The sequence below is a fragment of the Microplitis mediator genome, chromosome 11 (genome assembly GCF_029852145.1).
Source record: "Microplitis mediator isolate UGA2020A chromosome 11, iyMicMedi2.1, whole genome shotgun sequence".
In the NCBI taxonomy this organism is placed as follows: domain Eukaryota; kingdom Metazoa; phylum Arthropoda; class Insecta; order Hymenoptera; family Braconidae; genus Microplitis; species Microplitis mediator.
The window spans coordinates 18850941-18871591 of NC_079979.1; the positions used below are offsets into that span (position 1 = coordinate 18850941).

The 20651-nt window shown below is 26.7% G+C and overlaps 1 protein-coding gene across 3 annotated transcripts in view; it reads right to left on the minus strand.

Moving 5' to 3' along the window:
• Positions 1 to 15137, minus strand: part of LOC130677431 (synaptotagmin-10-like) — a 36434-nt gene extending 21297 nt beyond the window's left edge. The window contains exons 1-2 of one of the 3 annotated variants that reach the window (XM_057484191.1): positions 14873 to 15137; positions 14679 to 14799 (exon numbers count right to left, since the gene is read on the minus strand). In XM_057484191.1, the coding sequence (XP_057340174.1) occupies positions 14679 to 14769 (91 nt within the window). In that variant the 5' untranslated portion in view covers positions 14770 to 14799; positions 14873 to 15137. Of the gene's footprint in view, positions 1 to 14678 lie in introns of all 3 variants that reach the window. The other 2 variants (XM_057484193.1, XM_057484190.1) reach the window with 2 other exon arrangements.
• Between the last annotated feature and the right edge of the window lie 5514 nt (positions 15138 to 20651).

Genomic DNA, 20651 nt, shown 5'->3' on the forward strand with positions numbered 1-20651 from the left:
TCGATAACCGAAGGTCGGTTCGAGTCCACTTTTTGCTTATTTTTATCAATGATTTAATTTAAATTTCTATACATTGTAATTCAATATAAAATTTTCTTTAAATATAAATTAAGGCTGCGTAAAATAGAGACAAAAAAGCCGCTCTTATCAAACCCGATAACATTAAATAGCTTGTAAACAATTTTAGAATTAATAAACCACAATTTCAGAGTTTCAGTAAAAAAAATCCTCTCCCATATTAAAAAAAATAATTAATTTTCTATTTTTACGATTCAGTTACTCGCAAAAACTTAAATGTTTACTGTGTAATTAAAAAAAATATTAAAATTTGTTAACACGAAAAGAAAAAAAAAATTAATAGTAACAGTGGAATGATACTGAAGTTAGCAGACAATTAGAACTTTTTGAATTTTTTTTTAAATAATTTAATTTAAAAAAAAAATAAAACTAAAAATATGCACATGTACAAAATTTTAAAGACTACAAGTGCATTTTTTTAAATACTTTTTTTTTTGAATTCAACATTTTTAGAAAAATTCAAAAATTATTAGACGTCCGCTGACTTCAGTATCACAAATTAGCCAACGTCGAATAATTTTTGTATTAAAAAAAAAGATAAATAATAAAAAAAAAAATATTAAAAAAAAATGCACTTGTAGCCTTTTAAATTTTCTACATGTGCATTTTTTTAGTTTTTTATTTTCTTCAAATTTAATTGTTCAAAAAAAAATCAAAAAGTTTTTTATTGTCTGCTAACTTCAGTATCATAAATTAGCCAACGTCTACTAATTTTTGTATTAAAAAAAAAAGATAAATAATAAAAAAAAAAAAATATTTAAAAAAAATGCACTTGTAGCCTTTTAAATTTTCTACACGTGCATTTTTTTAGTTTTTTTTTTTTCTTCAAATTTAATTGTTCAAAAAAAAATCAAAAAATTTTTCATTGTCTGCTAACTTCAGTATCATACAATGGAGTCATAATATGGATTATAATAAATCTAGAGCTTAAATTGTTGATGAGTAGACAACATAATAAATCCAGGACAAATCTAGTCTGCACTCATGAAACCATTTGTCCCTGAGCTGCGAGGATAAAATTAAAATAGTAAATGTACAATAAAGCTCGTCCACTACTAAACGTACTATTATATCGAATCCTGTGTCTTCACTATTAACTCTACTAAGTCTCAGATACAACACCAGAGACAATTTAAATCCTCGTTAACTTGTTCTTGACACATTTATCATCAGCATTTTCTCATCTTTAAATAGAGTAACATTTTACTTTATTCTGTAAATAATTTTAAAATAATAAAAATTGCTCCGTTTTTTATTATTCTTCGTAGGCGATGAGTGCGATGAGAAAAGTAGAGTACGTGGGCGATTCAATTAAACAGTAATAAGAAAATATAAAATATATATTTAGAAATAATGAGTGCAATGCATCATAAAATGACAGCTTTTAATTTTCTATTGAAGTAAATTTTTCAAAAATTTATTTTTAGTCCGAGTAAAAAGGAATAAAGAAAATAATTTTTTATGGTTAACTTAATTTATACGTTTGAATGAGTCCTTTTGATATCAAGACCTTCATTTGCTTTGAATTAACTTCTGTGGGTATGTGCTAGTTGTGACATTACTCGAGATTAATTATGCTCTATAGCTGAGCTATAAATACACTCCTCTCTCTCAACTCTCGAGATAGAGAGACTGTATCCTACTCTGTGGTAAGTGTAGGTGTCAGGGTTCGCATAGAACTAAAACATTTTAATCTTTCTATGTATAAACAAACTGGTTATATATTTAAATATTTACGTTGCTAAATAAACTTTATTTCAAATTATATTTTTATAATTTAAATAAACAAATTTAAACTTACTTTCATACATTTTCAGTTTAATTCAAATTTGTTTACGTCAAAAAGTTTGGGCTTTTGATCGTAGAGATTTTGAGCGACGTGAAATTTTGTCTGATTATGAAAATTTAATTTTACAGATAAATTATGTCTGTTTTTAAATATGATGTGAGGTAAAAGTTCATATACCCGCTCAGTACCATTAGTCGCTCACTTTAACTGTTTAAGGCGTTTATAAAAAAAAATTACAACGAAAAATATTATTATTGATAAATAATTATTTGTGAATCTAAATATATTAAAATATCATGTATCAAATTATTTTATAATAGATTATAAATTTAAATTAAATGACTGTTTTCAAAATCGCGCAAAGCCGGGCATTTTTTACTTTGACGTTCATTCGTTAGATTAAATTTGGGTTACGTCAAATTTTTTAAGAATTGTTGTAACTATATCTTATTAAATACATTTTTAAAATTCATGAAATTTAATATTATGAAAGAATAAAGTAGTATAATTTATAGGGGAAGGGGGGGGGGGGGCAAAACAGGGTACCCCCAAAATTTAATAAAAAAAAATTTTATACTTTAAATGGTTTTTCAACATTCCAAAATCACTTCTGTAAATATAATTAAGCGTTACTTTGAATTTTTTTTGGTAAACTTTTTTAAAAATCGATTGTCAGTTGAAAAATATTAATGACGTTTGTTTTATGATAAAAACTATTAAAAATTTTTTTTCTTCTATTGTATGCAATAAACATGTAAAATATAATTTTTCTCCATGTAAATTACTTAAGAAAAATTTAACTTAATCAAGTTCGTTTAAAGTCCAGAAATTTTTTTTTTTCACCTTTTTTAGGGGGAACCCCACTTTGCCCGCAGAAATGAAATTTTTTTTTTTTCAACGGTAACTGAAAATTTCTTCTATTTACTTTGAATATCATTAAAAAAAAAAAGATTTAGTGGATTTGAGTCCTCGAAAACTTGGTATTTCCTTAAGTACCTCCTTTTGCCCCTCCCTCCCCTATATTAAAATATCATGTATCAAATTATTTTATAATAGATTATAAATTTAAATTAAATGACTGTTTTCAAAATCGCGCAAAGCCGGGCATTTTTTACTTTGACGTTCATTCGTTAGATTAAATTTGGGTTACGTCAAATTTTTTATGAATTGTTGTAACTATATCTTATTAAATACATTTTTAAAATTCATGAAATTTAATATTATGAAAGAATAAAGTAGTATAATTTATAAATTATTTGTCCAAATCAATAAACTTGTCATAGTTTAATTGATATTGTCTTTGAGCGACTATAGGGCCATGTGTTGGTCGAGTAATGGTACATGACAACTTTTAGTGAGCGACTATGGGTACACTCAAGGATCTTATTTAAAAAATTAATAATAATTAATCATCAAGATTATTCTTCAAACTTAAATTTTATTCTAATACTCGAAGCTTCAAAAAATAACTATGAAAAAAAATCTGGTTTTTCATTTTATTTATTAATTTATATTGAGTGATTTAATCTCATTCTAATGAAAAGCGAGCGGGTATAGGGGCTTTGACCTTAAAATAATTATTATATTTTTATTGTTATTGGAGAAATTTTATAAAATTTGTCTTATCAATCATGATTATGGATAAAAAATTTCTACATCAGGTTATTTAGTTATCGAAGCTGAAGCATTACTTTTTATTAATATTACCATGAAATCACTCGGCACGACTCAACTTTTATCTTTACATAAAAAAATTATAAGACTGTTTTTGTGGAGTAACATCGGCTACTAAAAAAGTCCTCGTAACAAATTGATAAATTTTGAATATATTAAATTTTAGGCTTTTTTTAAATTATACTACCAACTCAATTATATATATATATATTTTTTAAAATTCAAATTTCATACTTCAAGTGTAAAATTGGCGCCAGAATGAAAACCAATTGGTCTTCCGAAGCCGCATGGGTTAAATCAATGAAAGACTTTAGCGGCTAGAGGGTCTCGGGTTCGAGTCCGGGACACGCCGCGAGGCTAAAACGGCTGCAAGTGAGTCCAAAGAATGAGATAAAGTGAAAATCCAATAAAATATATCAATACCGGACAATACAGTACCAATTAATCATAATAATTCAATTTTAGTGATCCATTTTGCCCCAATATATTTGATTCGCTATATTGTAAAAAATCAGGGGTAAATACAGATTTCATTTCGATTCAAATTCTCTCCGTCAGAGTACCGGAGTTTTTTTTTTCAGTGAACTGGTTTTGGAGAAGCGGATTTTATTCAAATCCGCGGTCACTCCGATCTGGGATTTTGATCTTAAAATCAACTTTCCCCGAAGTAAATTACACTCTGAGGGAATTAAATAAAATCGACTTCGCAAAAAATATGTCTTGTCTCCCTTTCTTTTCTTTATTGTAGCGAAAAATACCCAATCGATAATTAATATCTTTAATCAATAAGTATTTATCAGCGACCGTATTATCTCTGTGTACGATAAATAAAAATAAAATTTTTATTTTGAACCACGTTTTCCTCTCATCTCTTATATATTTATAGTATTGGATGAATAGTGTGACGTGCCTAAGGGTATTGATGTTATGTATATTATCTCAACATGTTCCAATATTATTCGATAAATTTAATCTATTATTCTAGATGATAGATATCATCAGTAAATCTGGAAAATTTATTATATTTATATTCATACATAATAAAAATAAATCAATATTCAGATTGTGTGTTTTATTTTTTTAAAAAATATTTATCATTCAAATGACAGATTTACAATTTAATACGGTGTCAGAAAATAACGAGCTACTTTTCATTGATCGCTAGCTAGCTAAAGAAATTTGAAACTCGTGGCAGAGAATCCGAGATACTTGCGACGTACATATACCAACAAAACTTGTACTGAGTTTCCGACATAACATTGGAATGAGAATTGGAAATGAGGGTAATTCTATGTAATAATATATATATCTATAATATACAAATGCATATACTGTAAAAAATCGAGGGTGAATTGCGGATCCGAAAAAAAAAATTATATTATTATTAATTGAAATGTTTTATTATTCGAAATTTGGGTTTTTGAAAAATTTTCGACAAGTATCTAAGCGAAAGTATCCGAAAGTATCCGAAAGTAGACGAAACTATCCGAAAGTGTCAGAATTTCGTTCTAGTTTCATCGAAATATTTGGAATTTCCATACAGTTTCTACAGATTTTCTGTAGATTTTCAATGGATTTTATTTTCATCCGAATTTCTTTCGTCACTCAAAATTCTGGAGTCTTAGAAAAAATCATTCGAATACGGAGTAAATACGAAATTTTTTTTTTCAACGGAGCCCGTATGAAAATACCATATATGATAAATATATATGGAAAAATATATAATCAATATGGGTACACGGAAAAAAAATTCGACGAAAAATTCCAATATTACTATCGTAATCCTGGACTATACTTTTATTATCTGTAACTTTCAAATATATGATACGAAAATTTACAGTTTGTAAAAGATTTTTTACTATTCACTATCGTAATTTTATTAAGAGTTTGTTGTATAAAATTCAATAAGAAATATTACAATGTTACTATCGTAAATAGTAAAAGAATAAAAAATGAGATTTAATTATAATATTTATTCTTTTATTCTTCCTCTTAATTTACAGTGCTGCCTCTATGTTTTTACAATACAAGTCACAAAAATTACGATAGTTGAATTGTAAATTTTTTGAAATGGTATAGTATATGCCATCTGAAGCGTTTCCGTATGAAAGACAAATGTCACAATACCATGATGTGATGCTTGTGTGAGTATATATACATATATATACAAATGATGACATCTACTTTGTGTGTATTATTTGTGGTTCAACTATATATCTACAGTGTAGTGCAGAAATAGAGGTTATTTTTCATGACGTTTTTTGGACAATTGTAAATAAGAAATTTAAAAAAAAACTGTGCTTTCTTCATTACAAACCTACATAGATTATGGAATATAATAATTTGGCGGTGTAAGTATAATTATTACTATTCAATTTTTATTAAACTGGATATTCTGTGGGTATATCGTTCGTTTTAAAATTATTCATCTGGACATGAAGTTTATTTTTATAAAAATTTTAGTAGTATTATGGTCATAGGATAAATGATTCTAAAAGAATGAAAATTTCTTTTTTCTGATAAATTCAATTCTTCTAATTTTGTTACAGGATATTCTTCATTTGTCGACCATGAATAATTTACCCGGCTTTGCGAGAGGTAAAACATTTCAATAACCTCAAATTATGGACATTTAACGTTTCTATATGATACTGAAGTTAGCAGACGCCTAATAATTTTTGGATTTTGTTTTAAATGATAAATTATAAAAAAAAAGTATTCGAAAAAATTGCGCCTATGGTTTTTTTAATTTTCTACATGTGCGTATTTTGAATACAAAGAAATGAGTTATTTATTCAAAAGGAAAAAATTATAATACTTTCGGAATCTGATGTGAAATTATAACTGATAAAGTTGAGTTAATTAATAATAAATTTTATATGTACCAAAAAAATATATTTGAAAAATTATTAAATAAATGTTTTTTATTACTACTTCAACATGTTTTATTTTTATTTCGAGATTGTATTTTCCTTCTCAATTTAACTGTTAAAAAAAAAAAAAATTCCAAATGATAAATTTTTCTTTTATATTAATTATAAGTTCTACTTTCTTAAGAAAATATATTTTACTCCATTGACTTCTAATTATTATTTTATATTTAAAGAAATTCTACATTACCGACTCATTCATTTTACGATAGTTGTATTAGAATTTATGTCAACGCAACTTGTATAATTTACTCTATAGTATCTGATTTTTTCTTTCAGGTAGTAGTATAAATTATAAAATAAAAATTACGATAGTCTATTGTAAAAATTATTATTGAAAACTTATAGTCCAGCGTTACAATACTATATAATGAAAATTACGATAGTTAAATCGTAAAAAATCCGTGAATTTTTTTTCCGTGTACATATAAGTGGCCAAAAACGATATATATTTTCTTATATATAATATAGTAAGTTTTAATATAATTAATTATATACGTAAGTTTATAAGTTAATACATGTATTATATATATTTATAATCATATATGTAAACTTATAAGTTAGCACATATATGTATTACATATATTGATAATTATATATGTAAATTTGTAAACTAGCACATATATATATATATTCTGAACACAATGTTTGAATCTTATAACAGAGAGAGGAAGACAGAAAAGAATAGATTTTATTTATTCTTACATATATGGGAAGACTTATATGCTTCTATATATCGAAAAATATACAAAAATTTATAAAGTTAAATACATGGTACATATATCGTGCCATATAATGATGAATTATATATGTATTCTTATTTGTTTCCATATATAAATAACATTTATTTTTGAATATATTAAAATTGCAAGTTTTCAAATATATAAATATATGAAATCATATAAGAGAAAATATATATAGAAATATAATAAAATCGGCCAAAATCTATAGATAGTTCTATATAAGATTTCATGTATTGTCACATATATATTTATATCTGTAACATATATTTTTTAATACATATGATATTTTCATGCGGAAGTAATTTCGGAGTGATCTGGATTTCATTTAAATCCACATTCACTTCGAACCGGAGTTTAAATATAAAAATATACTCCTTCAAAGTGAATTTCACTTCGAGTTAATTTCCAAAATTTTTTATAGTCTACAGTAATAAAAAAATTAAATATCGCTTTTCTATAAATTCTTAATAATTAATTTTTTTCTCATTGCAATTTTAATGTATTTCTGTAGTTTTTTAATTAACGGCTATTGTGTGTTACGTGTTAATAAAAGTTTTTTTCAACTTGAGAACAATGAAATTGTTACAATAGATTCTTCCCTCATTTTTTCTTTTTTTTTTTTTTTTTTTTTTTTTTTTTTTTTTTTTTTTTTTTTTTTTAATATAAAAAAAATTAAATCCTCGATTTTATTTTTCTTTAGAAAAATCTTTTGTATCAATTAAATTAAATTTTATATAAATATTTTCAATCATAGATTCTATCGAAGAAAATGCTCTTGCATTATATATACATATATATTTATGTAATTAATAAATTAATTAAATGATTAATTCAATAAAAAAAATCGGTCTGTCAGTTGACCCTGCGGGCCAGCCCCAAAACTTCCCGCTGTTTTCGAGCTCGCTGAGCTCGAAAACATTATTGTGAATATATTTTCGAGCTCTTCGAGCTCGCAAATACTTTTGTATGCCATTGTTTTGTAAAAAACCATTTTTTAGCATTTCTTTCTTCCACGATATCTCGCGAACGAATCAACCGATTTTGATGGTTGAGGTGGCAATCGACGCGTTTTATCAAGTTCTAAAGCTGGTCGAATTTTGAAATTGATTTACTCAGCCGTTTTTGAGAAATTTCAAAAAAAACAAGGAAAAAATTTTTTTTGAATTCTTTCGTCAACGGTTTCTCTTGAACGAATGAACCGATTTTGATGGTTGAGGTGGCATTCGACGCGGCTTATAGAGTTTTAGAGCTGATTAGATTTTGGAATCAATCCATCGAGCAAATTGGAAGTTATCCAAATAAAACATTTTTGAAAAAATTTTATTTTTGAAATATCTCTGAACGCACCCTACCGATTAAGTTCAAATTTCTACGGCCTCAAGACATTAACAAGCCGCGTCGAATGACACCTCAACGATCAAAATCGGTTCATCCGTTCAAGAGTTATGAATATTTACATACATACATACGTACGTACGTACGTACACACATACATACACTCGGACATCATCGTGAAATTAGTCAGGATAGCTTCCTAGGACCTCGAAACGTCGACATCTGATGGAAATTCGATTTTCGTAAATCGGACCGAAACCAATAACTTCCCGAATTTTTGAAAATTTACAATTTTCTTAGCGGGAAGTTAAAAAAAAAATACTGACATAATTAAGATTAAATGTTACAAATTTTAGATAAAATTTGTTATTCAAAACAATGGTATTACAGCAGTACTTTGTCTTGGTATTTTTTCGCTGAAACGCGAGATAAATAGATAATTTATTCATCCTTAGTTAAAATATTCAATACAATACAATTTAATTCAATTGAAATTTTTATTTGCCCTCAGAACAATCGAATGAAATTTATCATTAATTCGTTTATTTGTTACGAGAAAAATTTAATTACAAACTTTTCGAAATTACTAATAGAAAATAATAAAGTTAATAATTTGTGTAGTGCAAATAAAGTGAATTTGAAAACTAATAATATTGGTATTGACATTGAAAAAAAGCTTTCATTGATTTTTTATTTACATTTTTTTTTCGATGCACGTTTTGTTCATTTTTTATTATATTTACTTGGATTTAATAGAAATTTTTGATTGAAAAGTTTTCAAGCCAACTGACTATTCTCTGATACAATATATATATGAATATATATATATATATAAAGCCCGCAGAATTGTAATTGTCAAGGAATAAATACGTAGGACGGCAGCTGTTGCATCATAGAGTCGATAATTAATTTTCCTATTCGTATATAAAATTGTTATATATATATATATATATATATATGAAATATATGGGAAATTAATCAAGTATATTTCATGTGGAAAATAATCCTATTAATCTTTTTAATTGAAAAGTAAATAAAACAAAAAAATTATAAAAATTTTCGTAAAAATAATTTTTATCTGACGTTGAATTTTTTCAAATTATTTTTATGATTCGAATTAAAATTACCCTGGTAGTTCAATTGATTATACCGGACAATTAAACATAAGGTAATTAATGTCACATCAGGGTTCCATTAGTTTCAATAATAATTAAACCACTTCAATCCATGTATCCGCAAAATCCATTGTATTCACATATGTGTATATATATAGCGATCAATAATTAACTATTACAAATAAAATAAAAATAAAAAAATGATATATTGTATAAATAAAATATATCGATTTTATGAAAGATGTCCTTGATATGCAATTTAATTTATAATTCTTTTTGTCTTCGATACTTTGCAATATACTGTAGTATATATATATATATATATATATATATATATGTTGCTGGTCGTGAAGCTAAGTATACTGGTTTATTAATATTAAATAAACTTAATACTAATGATATTGACTAAGACGATATCAAAGGGAATAAAAAATTTACGTTTAAATTTTTAGTAAAGACACATCCTGTTATATATTTTTATATCTCTTTACTAATTTAATAATGCAACGAATACTGTTTACTTTTTTCATAGGATATTATTTTACTCTGGTCATTTTGTCTCTAGTAAATTTGTTATAAAAATACATAAATAATAATAATAATAATAATAATAATAATAATAATAATAATAATAATAATAATAATAATAATAATAATAATAATAATAACAATAATAATAATAATAACAATAATAATAATAATAATAATAATAATAATAATAATAATAATAATAATAATAATAATAATAATAATAATAATAATAATAATAATAATAATAATAATAATAATAATAATAATAATAATAATAATAATAATAATAATAATAATAATAATAATAATAATTTTCATACTTAACTTTAAATTAAAATTCTGTCTAAACTATTACATTTACAGAAAAAATTAATGAAAACTTTTTTGTAAACAATTAAATTCTCTATAAAATTTAATATATATATATATTAGGGTGGGTTGAAAAAAAACTTTTTTTTTGTTTTTCTTAGCATGGGGGTAGAATTGGTACCTTATAAAAAAAAAAAAAAATTTAAGAAAAAAAAAATTTTTTTACTCAACATTTTGAGGTGGCCCACTCGTTGTTAAAATAAATAATTGATCAAACGGGGTAGTCCCAACGAAAAAAATTACACGGTGTTCTAGAATCTGTAGGGTGTCCCCTTGAAAGCTAATTGAAAGTCAGAAGTTGAAAAAATTGTTGTCCTATTATTTTTGTAATTTAAGTAAAAAATCCAAAAATGAAAAGCATTTTCTTTTGAATTAAAATGAAAGTGAAGTAAAAAAAATCACATTCGACAATTATTAGATGTTTTCCACGATTTTGGACAAAAAAAAATTTTTTTCGTTGGAACTACCCCATTTAATCAATTATTTATTTAAAAAACGAGTGGGCCACCTCAAAATGTTGAGTAAAAAAATTTTTTTTTTCTTGAAAAATTTTTTTTTTTTATAAGGTACAAATTCTACCCCCATGCTAAGAAAAACAAAAAAAAATGTTTTTTTGCAACCCACCCTAATATATATGTCGTATTTTCAATAGTTTAATCAGAATTTTAATTTGAAAATACTCATAATAAAATTAGGACCTAAATTGAATTATAAATCGAACCCTTTGAATCGAAATTACAAGTTACCTATCAAAGATACGACAAAAGTATAAGAGCACAAATTTATGTAAAATAAAATTTTCTAAAAAAAAGTATTCCTTAATTTTTTTCGTAAACTCAATATTTACTGAGTTATGTGAATTAAAACAAAAAATTTGAACTTTAAATTTTTTTTAATGAAAGTTAATTGAAAAAAAAAAAAAAAAAAAAAAAACAAGAACTAAAGTTTTGTAAACTTTATCATGGTTGTAACATTGTTAAAGTAAACTGCATGTAACAATGTATATTGTTACAGTGTAACAGAACTGTTTTTGATGAAGATAAAATTGTTGCCTGCATTGCGAATGGAATGAGCGCGAGTATAAAACAGACGTAAAAGTAAAAAATAAATAAAATTTTCTACCGGAAAATAAATACCAGTAGTTTACAGTGATGTTGTTATGTGTAGAAGCCAAAGCATCGCAGATACAACTGTCCAGGGAGACAAGTTTTGAGAGCGAGGACGCGTCTAGAAACTGGGACATACTTTCCAGCATCCGGTCAAGTTCTATTGTATTAAGATCGATGTACACTTTTTTTATTTTTTATTTTATTTTAAATGTATGTTTTTTTTTTTTATAAAAAAAAAATAGTTTAAGAAATGAATCCTACGTGAACAGCATCCGAGAGCACTTATTTTTTTATCTACTTCACACGTGCTATAGATTTTTTTCTACCCCCAGTAAATTTATCGTCTCCAAAAATAAATAAAAATAAAATATTTAATAATAGAATTTGTTGTATAATATTCGATTTTTATCTTAAATAAATAATTTAATTAATTAATTAATTAACCAGGGGTTTCCCGAATAGTTTATTGAATAAACGAAGTTTTACTAAAATTGCGTAATTGATTTAGTGGTGTATTAATAATAGATATTAATTCATAAAATAATATGGGTAATAAATTTTTTTATTTATATTTTCTATATTCTCTAAGAAGGGAAGATGTATTGACGCAGCAGCCTTGTCCTATTTCTCTTGAACTTGATCAAAAGATATCTTGTGATATTGTTCAAGCGGAAAGCTCTCTGTGGTTTCAGATCTCAATAGCTTTAGTCTATGAGTCTTAAACTTCAGGTTAAGATCTTTATGAGACTAGATAACGGACTCTATTGTTGCAACAGATGCACTGATTCCAATAAATTTATTCTACTAAATATATATATACATATATAGATACATAGATATATATATATAGTAAAGCTAAACGGACTCACGGGAGATCAAATTTACAAGTTTAAGCTCTCGAATTACGCTCGATAGAGTTTGGCAATTGACCAGGAATCTCTAATAAAAAAATCTACGTTTGTAAACTGATCAACCGTTTAAAATATACATGGAACTATCCAATCCCTGGTCAGTTTAAAAAGTTGCTCTCTAAATAAATTTTTTTATAGAATTATCTGACACGAAATCGTTTGATAAAAAGTTTTTTATAGCTACAGTCCACCGTAGTTTAATTTTATTTATAAAAATATGATAAAAAATATACATAAGTTAATTTATAACATACTAGTGTTCACCCCCCCCCCCCCCCGATTTTTAATTAAAATAATAATTTAATGGTTTGAAATAAAGGGATATATTTCAGATCTAATGAGATCTGATCAGAGAAATGGAATTTTTGAATTTTAAATTTCCCGCTAAAAGAATTTAAAATTTAAAAAAAAAAGAAGTTATTGGTTTCGGTCCGATTTTTTTTATAAGGCTCGGTAATTTTTGAGTTTCATTCGTAATTGCAAAAATATTTTTGGGTCAAGGTTTTTTTTTGAGCGGATCTAAACAGTAGATCAAATAAATTATTTTTCCTCGGGTGGCTTAACAATAAATCCATTTTAGTCAAAAAAATAAATCATTGTCGGTAAATCACTTTGTGGATCAGATAGGGGAGCTAAATATTAGTAGACGCTGACAATCAGATACTTTACCCTATTTATATATATATATATTATATAAATATAAAAATTACGTATGAAAAGACTGACTTTAAACCCGTGTCATTAAACAAATTTCACTTACGTAATTATTAAAATTTATATAATTTTTAATTTTTAAAAAAATTTCCTGTGCTCATATAAATCTGTACAAAAAAATAAATCCCGTAACAGAACTTTAAACCTTTCATCTGAAGTCTTCATAATTAAAAAAAAATTTTAATGATCCCTTTTTTCATATTTTCAGTCCGTAAATTAATTAAAAAAAAAAAAAAGTATATTTGAGATTCGATGTAACGGAATTTAAATAAAAATATAATATTGACCATGACCTATGACGCGTCTAGCTTTTTAATAACCAGTAATTATTAATACAAAGCAGTTCGATCGTTCATGTACAGTAAATAAAATAATTACGTTTCGCATGATTTCATACATGACCGCTGTCATTTTTTTTTAATTAAATAAATAAATTAATTTTAGCGGTTGGATGTTTGGTAGAAAGTCAGGGACCAGGAACTGATATTGTGCTTAAAAAAATGACATGCCAGTGAAATAAAAAATGAAAATGGAAATTTAGGTGGCGAGTTAGTCTTTCATTCATCGGCTCGTTAATTACAGACGACAATAAATTATTGCAGATAGCGCATGCTTAAAATTCGCAGCTTTTTCCCGGCTGGTTCAAGAGCTTCCGTATTGAGCCGAGTAGGCGGTCTTATGGGGGTCAAGGCCAGAAATTCCACATTGTTTCACGTCTTTAATATCAGTAAACACTTAACTCTTTACTTCAGTCCTTCATTCTCTGCCTTTTTTTTTTTTTTATTCATATACTTTGTGAAACTTTAACGGAGTTTATTAGCTATTATCCAACGGAAGTCACTTGATAATTGACTTCCTTTTTATTTATAAGTCTATAAGTATTAATTACAACTTTTTTATCAATTTTTAATTAATTAATTTTTTTATCTCACTATTTATATTTATTTTAATGCTGGTTATTGGATAGTAATTATAAAATTTTTAATTAAAATTAACTAAAAAAAAATTTTTCATGAAATTTTTAAATTGCAAATTTTTTTGTCGAAATGATAATTTTTTTTGGTTGAAATTTTATCACGTCTTGTATATCTGTATATTCAAACACCTGTTAGCTCGGGTTCGCGCTCGAGTAACATCAGCTTTAAAAAAATATATCCACGTACAAAATGTTTTCATTAAATTCACTGTTTATATTTACATTAAAAAATTATTATTTCTCTTCATTACTAATTTTTTTTTATAAAAAATTTTCAAAAAATTTTGAGTTTAAAAAAATTCGTAAAATTTCAAATATCAATGAAAATTTTTTTTTTTTTTTCAAATAATTTTTTCCAAAAATAAATTATCGAAATTTCAAATAAAAATGAATTTTAAACTCACCAGTATGACCTTGCAATGAAAAATTAGCTTCCTCGCTGGGCAACACAGTTTCTTCGAGTATATTCTCAGACGCAGTCTTCACTACTCCCATATCGCAAGCCCACAAAAAAATAACAAATTACTAACAAACGAAAAAAAAATTTTTAGTCCTTTTAAATTTAAAAAAAAAAATTTAATTAAAAAAATCAACTCACAATAATAATAAATAAAAAAAACCGTCCCGTTAAAAGTGAGTTACGTGTATCGCTGAGTCCACGTTGAGCACAAGCGGACGATGCCGCCGTCAGAACTCGATTGTGCCGACGACGCGTCGTCTAGCCGTTTTCAGATGATAAAGGATAGGATACGAAGAGAGGAAGAATTCAACCAAGGGCTCTCCACAAAATACACTACCACTACTCACTTACAGACATTAACATCCTTTGGTATATACATATATATACAGAGAATAAGAGCGAAAGCACACGCGAGTTTGTGTAATGTGCGTCCGTAGATGCGCGTCTGCGTCCGCGCCTGCGTTTGATATCACCGATGAAAACCCCGTTGCCGCTGATGTGAGTTTAGTACAGGACCTAGACATAGCTGGAAGCTAGAGAAGAGTGAGAGCTAAACAGTGCGACGGGTGTACATTTGAAACGGCAGGAGCTGAGTTGAGGTAGAAGTAGAAGTAGAGGAAGAGGCAGAGGCAGAGATAGAGCCAGCTATGAGTCTAGTAGAGCTAGAACCCGCCGCAGCTCGTGTCAGACCTCATATAGCTTCATAGGGAAGGAAGGACGATGGGGGTTTTCGAGCTGATGCTGGTACTGGTACTGGTGCTGGTATAAATGGGGTGCGGCACAACTACAGTACAGGGGCAATGTCGACCAACTGGGTCTCGGTGAAGGTCTTCACTTCATCCCCTGGCTATTACGTATGTCGCGTGACAGCTTTTTCCCTTTTTATTTTTCTACTTTGGTTATTTTTACCCCAACCTCATCTATTAATCAATTCCTCTCAATATATTTTTAATTATTAATTATTAAGTAGTTTTTTTACTTAAATAAATATTGCGATAGTTAATTATTGATATAAAAAAAAAAAAAAATTAAATAGATATTTTCCATACAAGTATTGGCTGTCAAGGTCGTACTCTGACCCTGTGGATCCTCGACAACCCCAGTACAGCTTCTACCTTGATAAAATTCACCCTAGCGTTATATTGTGTGGGGATGAAACCCCACTCCCACCTGATCAAGCTGCATGACGTTGTGTCTGACTTGCGAGCGGCTGTACTACTTGATACTTGTTGCACACAAGCTGGAGCCTTTTTTTACCTCCAACCTCTCTATCACTATCACTATCTCTATCTTTATTCTACCTTTACGACAACAATTCTCTCCCTCTACACGCAATACGTGTACGTAAATAAAAATAATTATTTTTTATTCGTTAATTAAAAAATGATTATTAAAAGTGAAATTTAATTTTATTTACCAGTGATTTAATAACTTATTTTTTTTGTCCTAGTAAATTTTGACTGGTATGCGCTCCAGCAGCTTTGTGCACGTGCAGAGCCTGGCGTTATGAAGGACACAAGGTCGCTCGATCGATGTTCATTGCAAGCTACATAGATATTTTTTTTTTAGATACTCTAATTTTTTTGCCGGCTATTGTGGTCTGTATTATCACTCAAAAAATATATTTTATACATATATTTTTAGTAACTGTTATTCTAATCAATTGATCAGTTTATTTCTGCCTTAGGTTTAATTTATTTATTTTTTTATCCCGGTGATAATATGATTTATAATTTGTTCTAAAAATATAACGCGGTCTATTTCAGTTAATTAATTGTCAAAAGTATATATAAAGTCACTATGAAACTTGTTGCACACTTAACTCTTGGCTACTCTAAATTTAGACATCTGTAAGGAGGGAGGGGGGTATTTAAGGAAATACTTTTTCGAGGACTCAAATACGCGAAAGAATTTTTTTTTGATATTCAAAGTAAATGGACATAATTTTCAAATGCAGTTGAGAAAAAATGATTTTTGGGCAAAATGGGACACCGCCGAAAAAAAGCGGAAAAAAAATTTATGGATATTGAGTAAATTTGACTGAATTAGAATTTTTATAAGTAATTTATCTAAAGAAAAAATAAATTTACATAATTATTGGATACAGAAAAAAAAATTTTTGATTGTTTTTATCATAAAAAAAAGATGATACTGAAGTTAGCAAACGTCAAATAATTTTTGGAATTTAAAAAAAATGATAAATTATAAAAAAAAAAATATTTTGAAAAATTGCACTTGTAGATTTTTTTAGTTTTTTTTTTTTTGCAATTGCTTTGGTGAAAAAAAAATCCAAAAATTGTTGATTGTCTGCTAACTTCTGAATCATAATGAAAGTCAATAATATTTTTCGACTGAAAAAAAAAAGATTTCATAATAAAATTTTGGACCCCCCGCATGAAAATATCATATATGTTAAACATATATTAAAAAATATATGTTATAGAAATAAATATATATGTGACAATACATGAAATCTTATATAGAACTATATATAGATTTTGGCCGATTTTATTATATTTCTATATATGTTTTCTCTTATATGATTTCATATATTTATATATTTGAAAACTTATAATTTTTAATATATTCAAAAACAAATGTTATTTATATATTGAAACAAATAAGAATACATATATAATTCATCATTATATGGCACGATATATGCACCATGTATTTAACTTTATAAATTTTTGTATATTTTTCGCTATATAGAACCATATAAGTCTCCCCATATATGTAAGAATAAATAAAATCTATTCTTTTCTGTCTTCCTCTCTCTGTTATAAGATTCAAACATTGTGTTCAGAATATATATATATATATATGTGTGCTAGCTTACAAATTTACATATATAATTATCAATATATCTAATACATATATGTGCTAACTTATAAGTTTACATATATGATTATAAATATATATAATACATTAGGGTGCTCCGTTTGAAACGAAGATTTTTTTTTTTTCGTTCCCCATCGAAAATCTTGTTCTACATGTAAAAATAAAAATTCAGTAAAATTTTGAGCTCTTAATAACAAATTTAAGAACTGGAACAACGTCGTTGAAGTTTTCCCATGCTAAAAGCATGTAAATTTTGATTCTTTTCTTTTTATTGAATAAAACTCAGCCCCATATTCACGTATCTTATCGGTTCAAAGTTTTCTTGGAAGAGAATTGTATGCTCTCTGAAAAAGCCTGTATGTGCTTAGCAGTACCTTCAACTACAGCCCTCATGGAAGCCTTGAAAGTCTAATTTCCTACGAAATTAGTGGTTTTTTGTTGTTAACTTGTAAACGGTTGACTTTTGGGAAAAAAAGTACATGATATTTTTTGTAGGAAATTCAGTCTTCTACAAAAAAGTTCTCATAAGTCAAATCTCTAAAATCAATATTTAAAAAGATATATGAACTTTAACTAAGTAAAATTCGAAATTTTAGCTAAATGTCAATGTTCAATACTATACAATATATTCAGTTATTAACTTACGGTAAGTATCAATTAATATATATTTATATAAAATATAAAATGCCCGTAATTATTCATCGAAATTGTTCTTAAGTACTAACCTCATTTGTAATTCTTTTGAAATATTGAATGATTAAAACACAGGATTGAAGAATCTCGTTCGAATTTTCGATGTCCTCGGGACCTAACAGATGGATTATGTTAAAAAAAACATGGTTTATGTAATGGTTTTGAATTATAAAACCGTTAATCTTGACATTTAGCTAAAATTTCGAATTTTACTTAGTTAAAGTTCACATATCTTTTCAAATATTGATTTCAGAGATTTGACTTTGAAGAACTTTTTTGTAGAAGACTAAATTTCCTACAAAAAATGTCATGTACTTTTTTTCCCAAAAGTCAACCGTTTACAAGTTAACAACAAAAAACCACTAATTTCGTAGGAAATTAGACTTTCAAGGCTTCCACGAGGGCTGTAGTTGGAGGTACTGCTAAGCACATACAGGCTTTTTCAAAGAGCATTCAATTCTCTTCCAAGAAAACTTTGAACCGATAAGATACGTGAATATGGGGCTGAGTTTTATTCGATAAAATGAAAAAAATCAAAATTTACATGCTTTTAGCATGGGAAAACTTCAACGACGTTGTTCCAGTTCTTAAAATTTTTATTAAGAGCTCGAAATTTCACTGAATTTTTATTTTTACATGTAGAACAAGATTTTCGATGGGGAACGAAAAAAAAAAAATCTTCGTTTCAAACGGAGCACCCTAATAATACATGTATTAACTTATATTATAATGTATTACTATATTATAATATATGAAAATATATATCGTTGGCCACTTATATGGTCCCATATTGATTATATATTTTTCCGTATATATTTATCATATATGGTATTTTCATGCGGGCCCGTTTTGCCCCTTGTTTTATTTATTCTATTGATTTATATATTTTAAAATTTATATTTTTGTCAAATTAATTTTTGAATTAGACAACTAATATTTGAAAAAAATTTTACTCAGTCTGATAAAAATAATTAATATAAAACAAAGGGTTAAATCTATATATGACCCCGTTGGGTCTCGTTTAAATGCATTCCGTCCGATCACCTCGATGTCCTTCTCAACTTTTCTTTAGTAGAGGATGAGCCTTCAAGTCTGGAGCCGGAGCTAAAGACTGGGCGAGGATAGAAAAGGGCAGCTTACCTGAAAAATTGGAAAAATTTTTTATACTTAATGATCCTTCGTTATTCCCGGCTTTTTTTCGTCTCACTTGCACTGGCCAACCTTCTGGAGGATTAGTGTTGGGTGAATCGCTTTTAATGCTCGTAACGAAGGGATGTAACCTTGATTTTTTTTTTATAAAAAAATTCCCACTTCATTACAATTGATTATAGACCCAGAAATTAGTAGACAGGAAAAAATTAATGCAGCTGACAAAAAAATTTTCGCTCGCATGATTTTCATAAATTTTTTTTTCTAGGTTTAAATTTCACTTTTTTTTTAATTCAAATAAACTGACGTAACAAAAATCAAATTTTTCAAACCACAAAAAAAAATTCAAAATTGACCGCCGGGAAATAAGAATTCATATTTACATTTTTTAAATTAAATTTAAAAATAACTTGATACTCAATTAGAAATGTATAACGGATGTTATTTGCGTTAATTAGTGTATATAAATATATGTAGTTATTTCCGTCACGTAATACATAGATTACGTTTCATAAAATGTCTTTATCAATGAATCTCAACAATGTCAAGGTATATCAATAACTTTGTGTTGAGTTTATATATATTCATATAAATATAGTATACATAATATGAATGTATTAATTAATTCGGAGACATATTGTCGGGTAGAAATATTTATTTTAAATCGATAAAATGAATGTTCTATGCGTCATATAATTTTAATGTACTGATTTAATTGAATTATACGGGAATATGTGCGTACGATAATAAATAAATGTATACGATATATTGATTTATTGTCAAGTATTGAGAGTACAGAGACATTGTACCTAACGATTACCACAACACTAATTAATATTGTTTTCAAATTGTATATTTAATCGAGTTGTATTCGTCCAATCATGACCGCATTTGTTGTTCGATATTTTTAAATTACAAGCTCATAAATATTTAATTATGATTGCTAGTATAATTATTTACGAGCAACCTGCAGTCACTACGAGACTACCCAAATATGACTACCCCACTACTAAATTTATAAAATACGCAAAAAAAAGGATTTTTTGCCGCAAAAAAATTTGATTTGCATCAAGAAATTTATGCGTTAAGGTAAAAGTCTCTATACCCGCTCACTTTTCATTGGAGTGAGATTAAATCACTCAATATAAATTAATAAATAAAATGAAAAACCAGATTTTTTTTATAGTTATTTTTTTAAGCTTCGAGTATTAGAATAAAATTTAAGTTTGAAGAA